This window comes from Semicossyphus pulcher, unplaced genomic scaffold (assembly GCF_022749685.1).
Source record: "Semicossyphus pulcher isolate SPU_LCO1_2020_fin unplaced genomic scaffold, fSemPul1.0.p SCAF_6, whole genome shotgun sequence".
In the NCBI taxonomy this organism is placed as follows: domain Eukaryota; kingdom Metazoa; phylum Chordata; class Actinopteri; order Labriformes; family Labridae; genus Semicossyphus; species Semicossyphus pulcher.
The window spans coordinates 32,561,648-32,583,750 of NW_027211737.1; the positions used below are offsets into that span (position 1 = coordinate 32,561,648).

Sequence of the window (22,103 nt, forward strand, 5' to 3'; positions counted from 1 at the left end):
AGGTGTCTGAAAAGTACCCGGACCTGAAGAAGAGGGGGAAGGTGCCTCACCCTCAGGACTTAGTAAAGGAGGCCAGTTTCCCGACCAACACCTCTAACACGTGGAACCGACCTCGCTGTGGCGTCCCGGACTACCCCGCCCAGAGGGAGGTTCATTATCGGGGGCGACACCGCCAGAGACGCTTCGTCCTGTACGGAGGACGCTTGGAGAGGTCGGACCTCACTTACAGGTACAGATCTGCATCAACAGATACTCACATGTTCTTATCAGCTTAGAGATCACCTTTAATGTTTACTTTATTTTACCATGTGACCTAAACTCACATGAGATTTGGAAATAAAAGTTATGAGTGAAATTATATTCAGAGAAAAAAAGTGGTAAATTTAAGAAACAAATATTTTCTGTAATTATAACTTGATTTTGTGTTACAATCACAAATTCATGAAGAAAACAAAGACCTACTAAACCTAATGTTTTCATGTAAAAAAACGATTTTAAAATCAAGAGAAAGATACATGAATATCTCTGTGTTTCTTCTTACAGTGCCTTTTTGTGCACGACCAAAGGAAAATAAAATCAGTTAAAGACGACACAGCGTCGCTTGCTAGGAGCCTGCAGCTGCACTGTTGCAGCTGCAGGCTTGTGCTCAGTTTGTATATACAGATAGTGGACATTTGGATATAAACACAGAGACGTAAGCGCACAGACTGAGGTAAATAAAGCATAATAAATACATAAAACATGATTACATGAGGTGACAACAGGAGGTGCTGGAGACCAAACTCCTGTGTTCACCCCTTGTTTACCCAGAAATGGCCAAAAAGAAATCAGCTGATGCAGCTTTAAAGAGTGATTTTGCTTTAATGACATGTTACTAAAGTTCATGAAGAACAAAATCTATTTCAGGCGAGATCTAAAGATTTGAGACAAACTGAAGGATGACCTCAAGAGGAGGAACATGTAAAAGGGAGGGCCTGTTGGAGGGAACCCAGAAAATCTTGAAGTTATGAGTTAAAAAAAACGGGTGCTAGTTTCCTTTCATCTGAGGCCTCGGCACCATCGAGTGTCTGGAGGTCCTCTGCTGCCACTCTGTCTGTGTCTCCTGGGGTTCATTTCATTGTAGTCGCTCTTAATCACAACAGTTTATTAAGGCAGAGAGAAAGAAGGGGAGGAGGAGGTCTTTTAATAGCAGCATTGACCACAGACTAATACGCTTCTGCTGGATCGGACCAATAAAGCAATCAAAGTGACACCTGACAGAGTGATGTGGTTAACCAGGACCATAATGAGCAGAGTATGCTGCTGCTGTCCCTCTAAACGACTCAAGTGTGAGCTAACGAGTCCCTGTGTTTACTTCTTATTTTGAATCAGCATTTTAAGCTTAGGAAGCAGGTTCTGGCACGACTCTGGAAGTCCTGCTGAGTCAGCAGAGGTGTTTTAACGGCTTTAGCGGTTGTTAACAAAGCAGAAAAGCAGCTCTGAGGTTCTGAGGCGGCTGCACAACGTTAAAGGATTGAGCTTGTTATGGTGCAGACACAGGAGGGGAAAGAACGTGGTTTTTCACTCATGGTTTTTTTTTATGACTTCTTTCTTCTCATTTTGATCTCACACTTTGTTAAAGCTGCTGTGAGGAACTTTGGGTTTGTGTCGCCCCCTGTGGACAAAGCCGTACCTAACAAAACATCTCACTCTGCTCTCTTCATATGTATCACTCACTTTACTTTTTGCCCTGAAAAATGAGGCAAGCGTGCAGTTAATCGCTTCGTCAAACTACCTTCACGAGCCTGTGAAGGTTCTCAGTCGTCTGGGTCATGGTAAGATTCATCCAAAAGGCAGCTGGAAGTGGTTGAAGTTGGTTGAAGTCATCCAGTTGCCTTTTGGATTAAGCTTAGAAATAAATTCATGAGTATTTTAAGATTTGCATCTTAAGTGCTTGAAGCTGAGTGTTAATATAACCCAGGTGTAATTACCTGTTTGAAGCTCAGCAATGTGGGTCAGATGAGTCATGTTTAGGAAAGAATTTCATCCTTAATCTACTTTAATCCTTCTCTGTTGCTCATCCTGAGGTTTCTTTCATTTTTTCCCGGGAAAAGGATTGTTTTGGTGGGAATATTCCTTATAAGATTTGATGGTTTTAAAGGGAATTTTCCACTTAGGGATGTGAGATGTAAATAACACAGAATGTGATGATTTGCTCATTTCTGACACATGACCAACTGAAAACAGCACGTAACAGGATAGTAAATGTTCTAACACTTTTTTGTCTTATGTTAATATAAACTTATTTCTGAATTTGATGCCTGCAAATTATAATTTTGTTTTAAACAGCATCCCAGTATTTTCTGGAAAAGGGGTTGGAGTCAGTAGAAACAATCAATTCCTAAGTTTGTGCTACACTGACAGAGAAAGCTGTGCTTACAGTGCCTACATGTCCCAGGATGCATTGCACACGAGCAGCTGCAACCTTGGCACCTTTCTGCTTAGTTTCCTCTGCTCTATACTCGCGACTAAAATGAATATGTCTGAAAAATACAATGAGCCAAAACAATGTTAAACGTTTCCTTATTCATAACATCCTTTGCTCTCATATTTTGGGATGCAATCTTCTCTCTTTGAAGTGAAGTTTTGTTGCTGTTGTTCAAGTGAAGGCTGACACCAGAAATCTGAACTGAAACAGACTGTAGTTCCTTCTGGAGCACATCCAGGTCGATGAAGGGCGCTGGTGCCAGGAGAAGAGCAGCTTCAACAGCTGCAACGTTGGGTGTTTGTCACCCTCGAATATCTGCCGAGTTTGACTTTAAGGGTAGAAGATGTTGCATGCTGTAAAGTCTGTAAAGCTGCTTGAACACTGAATTGAGTTGGTCTACAGATGATTTGAGCAGAAGGAGATCAGCTTCCCTGTTACACTTTATACATTATGAGAACAAAAGACAGCGGCTGAGATTAATGCCAGTTCTTTTTTTATTGCTTGTGTTTCTCTAAACTGAAACCACATTTCCCATAAACCCTGCTGCTTCCTGTCCCTCATGACCCGTCTTTCATTATAAAAAGACAGCCAGTGTAAATCTTTGCTCTGAACTGATGACACTTGGTGCCATAAAATCATTCAGCAGACTAATGACGACTTTACCTTTATACCTTTACACCAGTACACCTGTATGTGACTGCAGAGAGGCTAGCTTTTTGTTATTCAGGTAATCAGGACGCTTTAGGAATAAATTACCAACTGCTCAAACTGCTCGTATCCAAACCAAACGAAGGAACTGAATGAGGAATAATAGAATCGATATTAATCTCAGGATGATAACTCGAGTCAGGACATATTTAGCCTAGCTTAGCATAAAGACTGAAAGCAATGGAAACTGTTAGCATTGCTCCGTCCAAAGCTCTGTAATCTACCTGGCAACACCTCTTAATCTCACTAATTAACGTGCTGTATCTTGTTTGCAGTTGTAGGTGCAGTAACGTGCTGGAACATTTTCTCTCTGAGCATCCAGGCTGCCGGTTTGGTAACACCGTGCCAAAACCAAAACCTGTGCATGCCACTGGCAAATAAAGCTGCAATCACTGCACAGAAACACGTCCTGACAGCTCTGCACCCACATGACAGCGTGTTCCTCATCTCACTCACACTCACACAACAGCTCCTTTAACTCTTTGGCTCTTAATTGGTTGAAGAATGATTTGACATTTTGTTAAATAGACGATGCTATTTGCTGGCTAGCAGATGGAAACAGTTAGCCTGGTTCTGTCCAGTGATGACATAATCCAGCTTCCAGCACCTTTCACTTAAAAATAATTTACAAATCATCAAAAGCCTGAATCAAGCACTTTATCGTGGTGTCTTTTTTATCATCTCACTTCACACTGTGGGGGAAGTTTACTAAGAATGGGATGTGGCCACCGGCGTCATCATTTGCACCGACTATGTGCTCCGTCTCCACATCCGATTCACAAAGCAGATTGCACTGATGATAAGCGCAAACACGCCCATAAAGTTTTACAGATCAGTACATTAACTGAGCTCCACACTGACGGAGCTCAACTGCATCCACAGATCAATGATGGGGAGAGGAGGGGACAGCTCTGTTTCATTAACAGTTTATTTACAGCCCAGACTCGACAGGTGTTTACTAGTTTCACTGTCAGTAATGCAGCTTCATTCCCTGAGCCAAAAGCCGAGCAGTCCTTTAGTTAATTAGGTCCTGTGTCTGTTCTTCTGTCAGATGTTAATGGAGAGAATTGAAGAGAGTTGTTCGGTTGCACAATTATCCAAGGATAGCTTTTGCATCATGACCACACCTGTGTATACCCGTCTGCACACCATTTGACAGTAACGAGCCTACAGAAACGTCAGACAAACGTGAACCAGGAGAGATACCACAGAGCAACACTGTTGGTGGTTTTACCGACAGATTAAACTCCTTCTAAACAGATTTTCTGACCCTTGTTATGAAGCAGTGAAACTTCTGTCATCAGAACATATTTCTACGGCTTTATGGTAAAGTTCTGTTTTGGCAGTTCTCTTTTATCTGGAACAAGTTACCTCCCCAACCTTTGCTGAGCCAGACTTCTCAGAGCCAGAACGTATTTAGGAATATAATCCCCCCTAAAACAGCTATTTTTTACTCTCTTATTTACTCTCAAATGTACTAAAAAATACCTGCTATAAATTGAACCATACATGTGCTGTTTTATATTGTCACTAGCCTTTATGCTAAGCTAAGCTAACTGGTTGCAGCCTGAGACATGAGAGTGGTATTGATCTTCTCATCTAACTCTCTGCCAGAAAGACATTTAGCATATTTCCCAGAATATATGTCCAGGTTGACCCTGTGGCCTCTACATACAGGGATGATCTCTCCACAAGTGTTTCACAGAGTCAGATTTCATTTATTTAAATTCTGGTTTTGTTGTCAAGTCCTGTTGATTTATCCCAAACTCAAAAGGAGTGCAGCAGCCACTTCCTGATCTGAGACGCAACAAAAGCTAAATTTACCTGATATGCTGAATAATATATGAAGCATTTTGTATCCTGCAGGTGAGATAAGGAGGTTTTCCTCTTCAGGTGTCACACTGGGTGGTTTCATGTAAAAGTAAAGAGAGGAAGCGATGATGCAGAGTGTTGTTAGCAGGCCTGAGGGCGTCAGTAACATCAACCCTTCCTGCTCCAGAGACGATTCAGAGATCAGATCAGAGGGAGGCATGCGAGGCTGGTGGTCCCTCTCTGCGCCTGTGTGTGTGTGTGTGTGTTTGACACCTGCATTGCTCTCCCTCAGGATCGTCCGGTTCCCCTGGCAAATGGGCGAGGAAAAGGTTCGCCGTGTGTTTCGGGAAGCGCTGAAGATCTGGAGTGACGTTACGCCGCTCACCTTCACGGAGATCCACAGCGGGAAGGCCGACATCCGCATCGACTTCACCAGGTGGGACGACTGAGACGTGGGGAAAATATCTTTAAAGCATGATTATAAAGGAAAAGGAGCCAAAACTCGTGTTTTATGTGCAGATTTTAACTGACAGATGTTACAGGAGGTAAAAGAATAGAATGGTTTTGTTTTTAGCCACGTTAGGTGCCACTTTGATCCAGACTGAAATATCTCAACAACTATGACAATTAAATTAATATTTAATTTTATGGTGAAGCTTGATTATTTTGGGATCGCCTGACAGCTATGGTTTGGAGTGCAGCTGAACTTGGTTCAGACATTCAGCCCATCGTTATGTATCTTAAAACAGCAGCATAAAACGTTTCACATAAAGACAAACGACTAAAACAAGCAGAAGTTACATCAAACAATAAATGAAAAGCGTCATGTGACTGTGGGCAAATGATCCTAAATCTCTAATCTCATCTGAACCTGCAGCTTTTCAGGACTTTTATTAAAGACAGATCGAGCTCGAGGAAACATCACGTGACCGAAGCTGCAGCCACTGACGGTTTGAGGAGTCAGTACATACCTGCAGAACTATCAGTCAATCAATCAAATTTTATTTGTATAGCGCCAAATGATAATCAAAGTTTATGACACTTTACAAACAGAGCAGGTCAAGACCGTATGCTTTTTTAAAACTAAAGACGCTCGTATCAGCCTCAGCTGCACTTTGTGTGACGATGCTAGGTGCTAAGTAGCGAAGGCTAGCATGCTAACTAACAACTAAGACAGTAAATCTGAAGGCTTTTTAACAATAATTCACATTTTACATCTACAAACACAGTCACAATTACATGAATCCTCAGTGTAATGTTGATAATTTGTTACATGTTTACGACACAAGTCTTTGTTGATTTGACTCTTGTTTTTCTTCTTGTGGATTTTTTAACTCTCGTGCGTTCACAACAACTCACGGTGAGCTCGTCGGGCAACAGAGGCAGAGAATAACACATTCAAATCTGTTTGAGATCAGATTAGAAGGTTTAACCAACTCCAATCAGATGTTTGTTGAAAAGAGCTTCAGAGAGCGGCAAAGATAGAAACAGGAGATAGAAGAAGAAAAGACGAGCAGTGTGGGATCTGTGTCGTCTTTAAATGACTTTCAGCAGAGATTTCTTTTGTCTCCTTTCGGGTCATAATCATAGTTTTGATTCAAGCTTTGTTGTTTATCCTGCACAGATTTATCTCTGAAATATACACAGGGAACTATACTGTTGTAAACAATTACAATGAATAACGCGTGTGAGGAAAATAGGGAAAGGATGAAGAATTACTTTATTTCCCTTCAAAAACAGAGTTTGTAAAGCAAAAGGCAGAAACTCAGAGGGAAACATAACAACAGAATTCAGAACAATAAGGCTGAACAAAGGAAGACACAATCAGGGAACTGTTGAGACAAAGTAAAAGAAGAAAAAGACCAGAGATGGAAAAAACAGTAGAAAGAAGACAGATGCATGATAAAAGGTAAAATAAGCCTTTCCAATTTAAATATTAATAAAAAAGGTATAAAAGTAATAATTTCTCATCTAAAAGCTGGATGTATAAAAGTTGTGAGGAGCTTTAATGGTCAGATTTAATGTTCATCTGAGCATTTGATCTACTCACCTGCAGGTACTGGCATGGAGACAACCTTCCCTTCGACGGCCCGGGTGGGATCCTCGCTCACGCCTTCTTCCCCAAAACGCACCGACAGGGCGACATCCACTTCGACTACGACGAGTCCTGGACCCTCGGAAACCACATGGGTGGGAGTTCGTCTGAGAGCGGAGACAGAAAGAATTTAAATTTTAGTTTTTTAGTCGGACGTAGAGACGACATATAAACAGACCGTAAACAGTAAATTGTTTGCAGTTGGTTCAGTGTGAAAAGCAAAACGTTTGTGAACACTGCGGGCCCTTATTAATATAATACTGTGATATTTATCTTATGATTTATCTCATTTATCCAGTTTTAGGTTTCACTGAATAATTGTTTCACACACGCTCGTGTTCTTTGCTAAAGCACTTGGAGAAGATCTAAACCAAAAAAGCAATCATTAGAATATTATAATGCACCAACAAGCAATAAAAGTAAGTCATTCTTTGCCTCTTGAATCTTCCTCTGCTGGAGGAATCGTTCTGGCTCAGTAATGGATGCAATAGTGTAGGGTAGAGTGAATAGAGTCTAAACAAGATTTAAAATCAATAAAAAAAGGAAAACTTCAATTATGCAAACATTGTATAATCATGTCTTTTCTCCCTTTACTTTGCAATCGTTGTAAAGATGCAAATGTCGCACAAATAATATCAATGCTGGTGTTAGTGTCAACTCAGGTATGAAAAGTCAAACATATGTGACACATCTGTAACAGAGCCGGTTTTATCTTCTCAGACAGGTAAACAGGTAACTGAGAGCAGATGAGTCAGCACGGGGAGGAAGCGGTTTGGTACTTATTTATGAATCACTGTATCGTCTCAGGTAGCAAATCCCCCCGTCTGCTACTCAAGCAGCTCAAAACAAACTATTTTCAGACACCATGTGAACCAGGTGTGTTTTCACCCCCCTCCCCCTGCAGGTACAGACCTTCTGCAGGTCGCTGCCCATGAGTTCGGGCACGTCCTGGGCCTGCAGCACTCCCGTGAGCTGGGAGCCATCATGTCCGCATACTACTCCTTCTCCTACCCGCTGAGGCTGAGCGAGGACGACAAGCAAGGCATCCAATACCTGTACGGAGCACACCCACAGGTCCTGCCCTCGCCCCCTCCCCCGCCTCCTCCCCCATCTAACCCAGAGACCAACGAGATCATCACTAATGTGAGTGAGAACATTTAAAATCAACATTTTTCCTATAAAGTGATTTTGAACGGGGATGAAGACAATTTGGTATAAATATTCCGATCTCAGGTAAGTCAAAGGTAAATAAGTAAGTTTTAAACATCGTTTTACACAACATGAAAAGCAACAAACCATTTCTGCGCATTTTTTCCAAACCTACTGGATTCATTGAAAACTTAGACATGACATCCATGATCCCCAGAGTATGAACCCTGTCTGAGATCATGCACTAGCTACATTTTTTCTCTAGCACTACAATTAATGTGTCCATAAATATTAGATATATTTCCTTGAAATTTGTAACAAATCTTAAAGATTATTTATTCAAATGTTCCTATCCTCCGACTTCTAATCCAGCACAGTACTTTATGACCAAATACCTCCCTCAGCCTCCGCTGCACTTTGTAGCACAAGTTTGCAAGCGATTGTAAGCTTGCTAAATTAGGGATGGTTAATATGTTACTATACCTGAGAAACAATAGAAAGCTAGCACTATCATTGGGTGCAGGTACAGTTAGTATGCTAAGATAAGAGAGGTTTAAGTTAAACAACAGAAATATTTAGGTCATCTTGTTGTTGTAACACAATACAGTTAAAAACAAGACCAAGAGACATAATACACTGGCAGTGACTAACAGTAAACACTCTTAAGCCAGCAGGGGACCTATTTACAAATTTGACAAGCGCATCTATTTTAACCTGCGCAGCTTTTTTGTCTTTGCGGTAGTGATTTGGGGGTCCAAGAAACTCGCAGACCCATGGATTCGTTATAAGTCATCACACGTGACGCTACTCAGCCAATCAAATCTGTCACTCAGATCGCGACGGACCCAGTGGGTGTGTGAGAACACAGATACAGACTGAAGAGCCAGCCGACAGCAGAGTTACAGAGACACAGTGGGAGAAAAAAAGTGAGTTAGGGAAAAGTAGACATGGCGTGCTCTAAAATGAGAGCAGTAGAGAAAACCGATCTTTTAAAACTGGACAGACTCGTACATGCTCCGTGACTGTGGCGATTATTAAACGAGGACATTGTCTGACACTGTCACTCCGTTTGTCTCTGTTAACAGAGACTCCAGGCTGCAGTTTAGTTCAAACACTTCATTGATTAACCTGAGAGTTACACAGAGCTACAGGCTTCATCATCATGACTAGTTTTCCTCTTATTTCCGCAGTTCTGTTCTTATATGTACCGGTATGTGCCCTCTCTCTCCCCCTCGCTCTCGCTCTCGCTCTCGCTCTCTCCAGCAGTCTGTCAGTGTACAGTGCGTTTAAATGTTATTTATTTCATAGCAACTCACCATGACTCATCATGAGAAAAAGTCTAATGCAACTGCATTTCAGCAAAACATAAAATAAAATTTGGCAGACATGAAATACATTATAAAGTGAATCCCCCTGTTATGGTCAAATCTTGATAATTCTGTCCGGAGGCAGAGAGACAGCAGCTTAAGTGAAGAGGTAAAGCTGTCTCTCTCTTTCATTTGATTTCTGCATGGACAACATTATACTACCAGTAGTACCAGACATTATATTATTTGTTTTCATTCACAAATAAAGACACTTCCATCACAAACTGGGGCATAAAATAAACCAAAAATACAGGAAATAAAGGTTTTGACACTTTGGACCCCCCAGACCCCCCAACATGCAAACTCACACTATATTTCCTCACCAGTATTGAAGTATTCATTATTGTTATTGTTAAATTATGAGAGCTCTGTGTAAATGTTATAAGCGTTGTTGTAAAAACCATTTAGCCTAATTGTATTTTCTTTATTTGATTTGACAGACGTTCAGAATGCATAAATGTATGATACTGAATCATAACGCAGGTCAGACACTATGATGTTCCGGACCTTTGCTTGAGAAAAAAAAGGCAACACTTTCAGTGACTAAATTAGCAATGGTTAGCATGCTACCATGCTAAAGTTAGATGGTAAACCTTAAATAGATACAAGCTCTATTCTTGTGACCGTGTAAGCTTAAGCTGCCGCTGGTTTTAAGAACAGTCTCAGTGTAACACTTCCAAACACGAGGTAACTTACACTCGCAGTTAAGCAAGCATGTGTATCATGATAAAAGAGCAGCATGTTAGCATATTGATGTTGTTAGCATGGCTGTAGACATTTCTTTTTACTTGAAAATAACAAAACCAAACATGCATTTGTCCATTTCACAACACGTTCTGACTTCTCTCTGTAGCCTCTGAGCTCCCAGCCAATCTTCAGAAAAATACTAATGAATATATAATTTAATTTTTTTAATGGCTCGCTAATTTACTGTAGTTTTTAATCAAATAAACAGGAGAAAATAGTGCGTTTGTTGGGGACTTTTTCAGCAGAAGATCAATCCACATTTGTTCCTCTAGTGAGTTTGATGTTCTAAATAAACTGTTGTGTGTGGGTTCATGGTAATGAAAGGACAGTGCGGCTGATTGAAGTAGTCTTTGGACAATAGAGCTCTTTAGCAGAGAGAAAGGATTTATCCTCAGGGAATCCTTGTTTATATGATTAATCCCTTTTATACAGGCTTTATGGTCAGGGAGAAAAATATAAAATACTACCAGTCTTATATTTAAAGAGCCAGTGGTTTCTGTGGTTTAAACACACATGAATAGAGAGAATCTTTGAAACTACACCACATCATACAACAGTGTAATTTTTTACTATAAGATGATAAATGAGGGTTAAAGACAAACGTCATCTTTAGTCCTAAAGAGTTTCTCACAGACAAACACGGGGAAAGGGTCCATTTAGGATCATTTCTCTTGTAAATGTTGTAACTGAGACGTTTTTCAACCCTCTCTGATTTATTGTAGGCGATAAAACGGTTCTTTAACACTCCATCCCGCTACAATAAAAGCCCCTCTTGATATAAACTTTACTATCACATGTGGAAATGAACAAGTGATCTGTCATACTTCCAGCCGGACGCCTGCCAGACGGACTTTGATGCCGTGTCTATGATCCGAGGGGAGCTGTTCTTCTTCAAGTCGGGCTACGTGTGGCGGATCAGGGACGGGCATCTGGAGAGCGGTTACCCGGCGCTGGCGTCCCGTCACTGGAGGGGGATTCCCGACAGCATCGACGCCGCCTTTGAAGACAAGTCAGGAAATATTTGGTTCTTTCAAGGTGAGCAGAGAGGACGTTAAAGCTGCTGTTATGTGGTTTTTGTATCATGTGCTTTAAGACAAGTTTAAACAGGTGTAAGGTGTTGATTAACACAGAGCTGGGAAATCATGGCCCTACCGTCTTTATGCAACTTCTGACCTCACATTTATCAAGGTAGTATAGGCAATAGTGTGTTTTAAACCAAATCTGAGTTAAATATTATGTGATTGTGCTCCAAAAAGCTGAGACCATCATAAAACATTATTTTAAATCAGTGTCAAGATCTGGTAACCCTTAAGAAATATTATGACCTACCTTTACTTGTAACTAAGGATCGTACCTTTCCAAAACACTATAATAACATAACTGAACAGACAATAACTGTATATAAAGATGGCCGACACATCTCCTCTCGTTGTACAAAAGTGAAGCCTAAACTCCCCCGGAGCAGGTGCTGCCATCTTTCTCATCTGTATCCAGAGTGTGTGCAGGAGAGATCGGCTGGTGGTTTGATTTTATAGTTTGACTCATGTCCCATCTGTTAACATGGAGGAGGCGGGCTTTATGACCTATACTGCAGCCAGTCAGCAGGGGGCGACAGAGAGGGTTTGGCTTCACTGTTAGGGAGCTGTCATGTCGGCCATCTTTTTATACAGTCTATGCTCTCGACCTTTTCTGTCTACAATAAAAGGTGCTTTCGCTTTCCTCGGAATGATTGTCGACTAAGTTAAGTCTGTTTGCGTGTTATTATTTTATCTCTCTTTTATGCAAACATATAATACATTTATTTTAGTTGAATCTGTGTTGCCACGTGTCCACAAAGGGATGAAAATATGGTGGAAAAAGTGAACTCTTTTTTGTATTTATTTATATTTATGGAGGAACCTTTTCAGTTAAATCAGTTGATACGCACTCAGCAAGCATAGTATATCATTTTTAAAATACTCCAACCTTGAACAACAGTATAAGAATACTTAACAATGCTCTACAGAAAGAATGAATATTTGAAGAATTTATTAAAGCTTGTCTAAAGTTTTTATTGAAGTTTTAGACTTTGAGATTTTTATTTTTAATCCAATTTTTTTATTATTATATTTGTGGGAGGAAACCGGAGCATCCCGGGGAAAACCCACGCAGACACAGTGGTTCAGTGTTTACAGACAGAAACCAGCTGGCTTCTGTCTGTAAACACTGAAACACTGCGCTGCCTGTGGCCTGTTACAGCCTGTGTGTGTGTGTTGGGGGGGGGGGGCAGGTTTGGTAGGGGTGGTGGTGGTGGGCGTTGGGGGGCTGTTCACTCCTGGATCTGCTCCCTCTTCTGCTGCTTGTATTGGCGGCAACATTTTGGGGTGACAGACTTCTTGAACCTCCTCCACCAAGAGATCTCCTCCATCTCAGGTGAATCCTGCACCGTCTCTGGAGGATCCTCTACGATGTCTGGAGTGTCCACTGTGATCCCAGGAGTGTCCTCGACTGCCTCAGATGTGTTCACAACCATCTCGGGTGTGTCCTCTACCATTTCGGGAGTGTTCTCGACCGTTTCAGGTGATTCCTGCACCGCCTCTGGTGTGTCGTCCAACATCTTTGGAGCGCCCCTCTTCTTCTGTTTGTATTTGCGGCGGCTTTTTGGAGTGACAAACTTCTTGAACCTCCTCCACCAAGAGATCTCCTCCATCTCATGAGAATTCTGCACTGTCTCTGGAGTGTCCTCGGCCGTCTCTGGAGTGTCCTCTGCGATCTGGGGAGTGTTCGAGACTGTCTCCGATGTGGTCTCCACTATCTCGGGTGTGTCCTCTACCATTTCGGGAGTGTCCTCGACCGTCTTGGGAGTGTCCCCGACTGTTTCTGTAGTGTCCTTGACTATCTCAGGAGTGTCTTCTACCATCGCTGCAGTGTCGGTTTCATTTGTGACATCGATGTTCTCCTGTGGGAGGGAGGGCTCTGCAATTGGTTCATATATATGAAGCACTAGTTTCTTTTTGAGCTCCTCAATCACCTTGTGCATCACCTGTCTGGCCTTCTCCTGAGCTTTCAGTTCGTATGCCTCGTGGTCTGTGGTCACTTCATGTTTGTTGCAAGTTTCTTTCTGCAATTGCTCTGCAATTGGTTCAGATATATGAAGCGCCTGTTTCTTTTTGAGCTCCTCAATTACCTTGTGCATCACCTGTCTGGCCTTCTCCTGAGTGTTCAGTTGGGATGCCCTGTGGTCTGTGGTCACTTCATCTTTCCTGCAAGTTTCTTTCTGCAATTGCTCTGCAACTGGTTCATATATATGAAGCACTAGTTTCTTTTTGAGCTCCTCAATCACCTTGTGCATCACCTGTCTGGCCTTCTCCTGAGTGTTCAGTTCGTATGCCTTGTAGTCTGAGGTCACTTTGTCTTTGTTGCAAGTTTCTTTCTGCATCTCCATCGCAGGTGATTCTTGCACTACCTCTACTGTGTTTTTAACCGTCTTATGAGTGTCCTTGACAATGTCAAGTGTGTCTTTCACCAGCTCGGGAATGTTCTCGACTATCTATGTGTTTTGAATACTTGTTAAAGTATCTTACTAACAGTGTTGTGTCTCAAACTGGATCTGTGAACTGTGTTGTATGATCATGGCTTGTCTGCTATGTGAGGTCCCTTTATAATCTTTTTATGCTCTTTGATGGCTTTGATCTGTGTTCAGAGTTCCATTCTAAAAAACATCATCGATGACATCATAGAACATTCATAGAATCATTCCATGCCTGTTATTCAAATGTAAACAAAATAGCCACTACACAATCACCAGTAAAAAAAACAACCTGCAAACAACCCAACAGTTAGACATGGAATAACACAACATTTATTATAAACTTTAAGTCGGTTATGTTTTCTTTAGTGCTATTTCAGAAGTGCAGCCCACTTCACAACAATTTTGAGATACAAACTTTTTATTTATGTTTTATGCGACTTCTTCTTTGCTACATTATGTTAAATCATGTTTCTTTACAATTGGACATAAAGCAAATGATCGATTACATATGATGCATTATTTTACAGGTTTTAACAATAAATCAAACTAGAAGCTTTAACAAAAGGGTAACATTACTTCCCTTCTTTTCACCCTGTTATTGTAGAGGTGGATCAATACAGTATAGCATCTTGATATTTTCCCGATTTTTACCTGCTGTGTTCAGATATCGGCTCACCCCGACTTCTTGCAGACATTTTACTTGGAGGTTGGTAAGAAAAAAGTCTGCATGAAGTCGAGGTGTAAAATTTGACGGTTTGCGTTCACACATGCAGATGTTGGACTCCCATCAAACAAAATTTTGGATGATCTGAATATCAGCATAGCCAGGATTTGGTTCCACATAGAGAGATTCGGCCCCTTCAACACAACTTGTTCTGGAACTTGACCTGAAATGAACTGTTGCCAACATTCCTGCTCTGTGTGTGTCAGTGTTAATTCAACTCCCAAAGTGTTAAATTTAATTTGTTTATATAATTCTCACGGGTTCCGAGTTAAATTTTGGAAAGTGTTAAAATTTCACTCTCTATTGGTGTTAAATTAGTAACACTCGTAGAGTTATTTTAAGACTCACTAAAGTGCAATTTTAACACTAAAAATGATAGATAGCTGTCATGTCGGCCATCTTTTCCATTCTTTTCTTAATAAACATCAGACAGATTTGTTTTATTTGTCCAACAAATCAGCTGCAAACGATGTTTACAACATTTTAGTCTCCACAGAAGCTGTTGTTGTGGTTTCATCTACCAGTTAACAAATGGTTTTCTTTGGAAGACACTGCAGTTATGTTGGGAAAATGGAAGCTGTAGCATTAGGTCTGTGTGTCAAATACAAGTAGTTGCACCTACTGAGGAAAATACAAACATGAAATTTACCAACAATGTCGTCCATGGTCTTCATCTCTCTGTGCAGGTGAGAACTACTGGGTGTTCGATGCTGAGCGGCAGATCAGAGGGCCGGAGTCCATCAGGTCCTTGGGTCTGTCGGTGTCGGGGATCCAGGCGGCGCTGCGCTGGGGCCACGACTCAAACTACAACACCTACTTCTTCAAGTCCGGCAGCTACTGGAGGTTCAGCCCCCGACAGAACCGGGTCGAGTCTGTGTACCCGCACAGCATGCAGGACTGGAGCGGCATCCCCGACGATGTGGACGCTACCTTCAGGGACGTCTACGGTACAGATCAAAAATCCACACAGTCTTGAGATCCTATTCTTGTTCTGAAGAGATACAGTATTACAATAAAAGCAATAAAAAGGAATCAAATCAATAAAGCAACGAAAGAGATTAAAGCAATAAAGGAAATAAAGGATCAATAAAAACAATGAAAGATGGAAAAGTAAGAATAAGGTGATATAACATTTTAAAAACATAAATAAGAGGCAATAAGAGGACAACATCACATAAAAGCAAGTCTATAAAAGTGAGTTTTAAGAAGAGATTTAAAAGATGTCACTCATGTTGCGAGCCTTATCTCCTCAGGCAGGTTGTTCCAAAGCCGAGGGGCCCTCACGGCAAAGGCACGATCCCCTTTGGTTTTAAGCCTCGACTTTGGAACGACCAGAAGGCCCCCACCTGAGGATCTAAGGCTGCGGGCTGGCTCATATGGTGTCAACAACTCTGTGAAATAGCTTGGAGCCAGACCCATACATGCTTTTAAAGCCACAAAAAAACGGGGGAAATTTATTCTTGCAACTGATTACTTACACAGACCTTCTGTCTTTGAAATCTGTGTTTTCTGTTTCAGGCTATGCTCACTTCATCCGAGGACGGCAGTACTGGAAGTTCGATCCGGTCGGGATGAACTCGTTGGAGGGTTACCCTCGCTACGTCGGCATGGACTTCTTCGGGTGTAGAAATGTGTGAATCTTTGTGGAGAATCAGATGAACTGATTTATAAATGAAGAGGAGTTTTTGGAACACAGACGTTCGTGTTTTCATCCAGAGGACGAGACGTCTTCCTTTAAATCTGTTTATGCTTTACTCCATTTATTAATGCTCAGATGAATTACACGTTCTTCTCAGGAAAACCAAGGTATGTTTCCTCAGACCGGCACCTCCTGTGCAGCTGTACTCATATTTATTTTGCACATTTTGTCACCATAAGGCTGAGATCTGGGCCCTGTATTCACTGATGTAAACTCCTTCTCACTTCCTGTCTCTGAGCCTGAATTGAGCTTTCAGACGGGACAGCACAGTCTTAAATGTCTTACTCCATGTAGTGAATGTTTCCCCTTAAACTGTTTCTTTATTTTCATCATGCATGGACTCCCTGATCCACACTGAGAGTTTGAAGAGTGACATCAAACATGAAGCTGCAGGAGGAAGATTATTACATTAGCTGCTGTACTTTTGTTTCATGCTGTAACTTTAAACTTGACTGGTGATACTAAAGCAGAAGAGCTTGTCCCCTCCAGTGAAGCTCACTGTTTCGATACGCTGTGTTGGAGCTTATTGCAAACAAATCTGCAAGCTTGTGTTTTATTTGCTCTGCAGGTGTTTCTGGTCCCTCAGCCTGATTCAGACTGAGCCAATTGTAGGAAGGTGAGGTACTTTCATAAACAATTAGGGTGGTTGCCGCGGCGTAAGAATCTGCTGTCATGTCTGTATTAAAGAAACTCGACGGTAGTTTATGTCACCTCCAAATGCTAAGTGTTGGCCACTAAATCATGTTATGCCAAACATCAAAGTTGGAAGAAGCTACCTACACTTGCAGCCTTTTGCTAAGTCTCAAATTTGACTGGATTGAATTGTTTTGACGTTACCAGGCAGGACGATTGTGTCTAATGAAGGCAAACACTTGACTGTTGACGTCCAAAGATTTAAAGGTCTGCTTTTACATATTTTGGGTCTGAATGACTAAAATCGTTCCCGTAGAGGTGTTCAGCCTGCAGCGGTGAAGCGGGCTGTAATGGCTGCAAAGTAATCCTGGATCGATAAAAGTGCGTCCACTATGACAGTGTCTGACAACATTACAGAGATAGACTTTTGTTGTCAAGGTAAGATCCTTTTTAATTTAACCAGAAACAGACATTACATCACTCTCTTTAAGGCCACCAGACTCCATTGACAAAAACAGTAATCTTCCTTGCAGAGGATGGGAGTTTTGGCGCCTGCTGAAGCCATAGGTTAGTTTGTTTGTGTTATTGTGTGACTTTGGTGTTTGACAGTGTTAGTTCTGCTCCGTCACAACACAATAAGTCACACAAACTTTGTATTTGCATTTATATTTGTGCAAATTGATCAAAAGTACAAGGATTCATTAAGTACAGATATACATGACATCTTTCCTCGTGTAGCTTTAGATGTTTCTACTTTTCTTCCCTGATAAAAATCCTGCATTTCATTCAGACTCTGACAGAAACGCGGCATTCAGGGGAAGAAAAGGTGATAACAACCTCCCTGTCATGTGCAGATGTCACTCTCCAAACATGATGGTGAGAGGCTCTCTGTGTTGGTAAATCACTCACCCGCCGGCAGGCTCCTCTGTGGCTCCAGGGCGCCATCTATGTGCAGCAGCGTCATCCTGCAGGAGAAGTGTGGTGTTTCCTCAGAATATTTTATCATGAAGTCATTATCTACATTAAAACATGGTGCTCTATTCAGGTAGATCAGTGTGATGCATTCAGGGACAACAGCTGCCGCGTGGATCAGCGGTTCTCAACACAGTCAGTTCTAAACAGATAGCCGATAACCTGTTTCTGCTCATCAGGCTGTTTTTATGAATTAATAGACGATTCTGAACCACTGGACTGAACTGTCTGTGAAGTTGTTAAATTTAGCTCCATCTTGCACAGATACAGTAAAACGCTGCTCTGAAATTGATGCATCAGTGTTAAAAATCTTTTAAAGATCCATCAGCCAGAGTTGGCGTCTTTCTACAAGTAGTTCAGTTACTTGAAGCATATTTAGCTGACAAATCATTTGTACTTTTATGTTTCGGACTTTTGGAGGCTCTTTACACTGTTTGTACTTGTAGTTGAGTAACAGATCTTCCACCTCTACCAGGGCATTAAAAGATCTCATCGACCCGTGATAACTCATATGGCGACCTCTATGTGGGTCGTGGTACCCAGGTTGAGAACCGCTGTTCCGTCTGATGTGGCACTTCCTCTGCCGCGTCCCTGCAGCACTTAAAATGTGAAGGCTCAGTTCAGACTGTCGTGTTCTTCAGGTGTTCGTTTTTCTCAGTGCAGGACGCTGACGAGTCGACTTCTTTAAGTGTTAATCAGTGACTGCTTTGAAAGAATATTTATACACAGACATCTTCGGTAAAGTTTGTTGTACAGACATGTTTTGATTTTTTTACTCATATGTAACCGTACCCTGTATGTTGATAATATTTGTACTTTCTAATAAAACCGTAACATTTCTACCAAACTGCCTCTGGAGACATTAAAGCCGAAGATGCTAAAAGGAAACTGATCATTTAAAAACAAACTCTTTTATACTCAATTCAAAGATTGCTTCTTAAATGCTTTTTCACTTACCGCCATTAAATCTTTGTGCTAATATAAGAAAAATATGTCCATCAAAACTTGTATGATACTGAAATAGAAATCAGTCCCCTTTCCAGCGAAATCAGAATAAGTTTCTAAATATTTCTGATAAATAACGGGGTCAGGGTCAGGGTTAGGGCTGCCGTCCCCGGCCTGCTAGAGTCGCTCCTCGTCTTTTATTGTACTCGATTTTTTGGAGCTGTCTGGCACTATAATTTCCTTCTTGATTGATAAAGTAATAATCTTATGTTAAATATCAATTCCTTTTTATCACAATATCTCATGTTGCCTACAGAAATTAAGTTTCGGCAGAAAAAACAAAATTTAAAAATGCTCTTCGATGTCTAAAAATTACATTTTTTGCAGTTGAGATCATAATTAAATAGACTGAATTAAATGTTGTTGTTTCACTTCAATTTTATTTATCTACTTTTTTGTTGTCCAATTGTAATTACCATCTAATTTAAAGAATGTCAGTTATTATATTATTATTATAATAGTTATGGACTAAATCCCACTGAGATTACAGGTTAAAATGTCATCACAACAATAAATGTGTACAATAAATATCAGTAACTTCTCAATGACATTTCTGCATCTGTGTTACAGTCACAATAATGTGTTAAAGCTCAGTGTGTGTGCTGTGAGAGATGTTAATGTTAATGTTAATTGGTGAGAGAATCTGATTGGCTGATGCTGTGAGAGTGGGCGGGGCCTGTGAGAGTTCTTTATGTCCCTGTTTGGAGGGATTATATTGACTGCATCCTTTTAAATCAAAACACGTGTAAATACCTAAAGATCATTAACGTAACTCATTTGAGGGTTTGTTTACATAAAAACAAACAAAAAACAGATTTTATCCATGTAGTTTACAAACAAATCTCAAGATGATTTGGTAAATAAGTGGAGATCTTGAGAAAACAACCAGAAATGAGTCGTTATCACTGGAAAAGGAGGTAAATAAAAAGTATGGATGCATGTCCTCTTAGGGCTTCCGTACCCTGTCACTGTTTCACTTTTATATTGAATGGTTTAGGGTTAAATATCAAATATTTGTGCTGCATGAATGTGTATGTTTCATTTTGAGGTTGGGGTTTTTAAAATTACTTTCTACACTATCGGCTAGTTGAATCTACGCAGTGCAACATAATCTTTAAAAGCATTATCATGTGTTTTGTGACGATGCATTTTAGTAGGAGAGATTTTAAAGGAAAATCTAATTAGTTTATCACGTTATTATTCGAGATAAATTGTTTTACCTGCACAGGAAGGGGATCAAAACTATAAGAAATAACTAATAATAATAAAACTGCAGAAAATGGAAATATTCAGGTGTAGTAGAATTACTTTAAGTTGGTACTTGACCTCTAAACAGCAGCTTGTGTACCTGCAGAGTCTTTCTAATGATGCTCAGCAGTTTGCAGCCCTCTTCACATTCCAGCTTAATGACACGTCCTGCGTCGGTTCACCACAGACGTCCCCCTGGGCTGTTGTGAAACGGTCAGCGTGCAGCTTTACGAGGTTTCCTGGAGCCGTGTTATGTTTCAGTTGTAAATGCAGGTCTATGAGGACTAATTGTGCTGTAATATCAGGAGAGGACAGTGTTCAGTGTGTTATTACATGGTCAGCTGAAATGAAAGGAATGTGATAGCCTGGCTTTTATTCTGAAAGGGTCAAACACTTGGTAAACAATAACACCAGTCCTGTAAACATGTCTGCCTCCCTGAGATGTCTTACATTAATGTTTCAGTCGCTGGTTTTAGGACTTTATATTAAATAATGCTCTGATTTTAGTAGTAAATGCATTTTCAGGTTTGTCTTTTTGTGAGGCTGAAATGTGCCGTTATAGTTTTCCTGACTGTTACAAACTAAAGTTCATGTACGGAAGCCCATTTCTACAGAAGCCCTAAGTGGACATGCATCCATACATTTTGTCCTTGTTTTCTCGAGATCTCGACTTATTAATCTCATTATCTCGAGATATCAAAGCTGGTTTTCTTGTGATAACGTGATAACTTTGTGTCGATGTATAAAACAGAACAACAGGCTGCTCACTGTGATGTCACAGAGCAGGACGTGCTGCGGTCGCCCACACTGATGAGGTCAGTTCAGCCTGTTTCTGTTTGTTTGGTGCTTTTGCAGCTCTGAGGATACGAGTTATGATCATGTGACGTTACGGTGTTGCATTCGAGATCTCGATAAAACCATAAATCACAGAAAAAAAGGGTAAATAAAATGTTCGGAACCCTAACAGCCAGTTATCATGTTGCATATGTGGTATAAACAGGCCTCTATAAGCGGACAAAAATGCAGGATTTAATCGGAGCAGAGGCATGTCATTCAAAAGGTGCTTTTGGTCTTATTTAAGAAATGCAGAGAGGTTTTTGTCGGGCCATGTTTGAGTACCGTCCCCTCAGAGTAGAGGTCTGCAGCTGGACCTCAGAAGTCAGGATGCAGACGCAGACACAGAATGTGGATTAGTGGAGCTCTCAGAAGATGCAGAGATGAGTGAAGATGTGAAGAATGACCTTAAAGTCAGGAAAATTAATATTCAATGTACCAGGGTATCTTAGAGTTTTGTGGCTCTGACACAAACATTTAAAACACACTGAAGAGAAACAATCTAAGAAAGACTCTGCAGCTGTGTAAAAGAAGTAAAATGTTACAGCAGCGTTGCCTCTCTGTGTCAACAGGGTCAGAGGAGAAACAAAGCAGCAGCACTGACCCTGAACTCCCTCCCTGCTGTCTCTGCTGCTGGTTCACAGAGCTGCCGATGGTCTTTAACCCCCTCAGAGCCGTCTGCACACGCTGCTCTCTCGCCTGCTTCCTTTGACTTCAGCAAAACACGAAAACAAATCTCTGGAACCCGACAAGAAAACACAGTCTGCATCACACTTCATGACAGAGCACTGCTGAGAAATATGAGTCACAGCTTTGGCCAGACTGAAGTGGGTCAACATCGAGAAACCACAGTAACATCATTATCGGACACAAACATCAGTGTGGGGAAAAGCTGAGATACAAACTGACATTTAAATAAAGAATTAGGAAATGTTTGTTTAATGTGATTAATCTGTTTTTTACCTTATTAAGGTCGAGTACCGAAACGTTGCAAGGTATTTTTTACAAGTTAGATAGTGTGCTGGAGTCAACTTTTAAATGCCTTAATCTTCAGAGAAATTCACCGAGCTCACATGATTAAGCTATTAGACTGCACATTCAGCAACTGCACACAAGCTGTGTTTAAAACCCC

The 22,103-nt window shown here is 41.0% G+C and overlaps 1 protein-coding gene across 1 annotated transcript in view; it reads left to right on the top strand.

The window, feature by feature from the left end:
• Positions 1–16,413, top strand: part of mmp11a (matrix metallopeptidase 11a) — a 30,391-nt gene extending 13,978 nt beyond the window's left edge. Inside the window, exons 2-8 of the mRNA XM_069683595.1 lie at positions 3–229; positions 5,280–5,423; positions 7,044–7,177; positions 7,987–8,225; positions 11,176–11,380; positions 15,267–15,527; positions 16,099–16,413. Coding sequence (XP_069539696.1) covers positions 3–229; positions 5,280–5,423; positions 7,044–7,177; positions 7,987–8,225; positions 11,176–11,380; positions 15,267–15,527; positions 16,099–16,217 — 1,329 coding nt within the window. The 3' untranslated portion in view covers positions 16,218–16,413. The remainder of the gene's footprint in view (positions 1–2; positions 230–5,279; positions 5,424–7,043; positions 7,178–7,986; positions 8,226–11,175; positions 11,381–15,266; positions 15,528–16,098) is intronic.
• Positions 16,414–22,103: the final 5,690 nt, after the last annotated feature.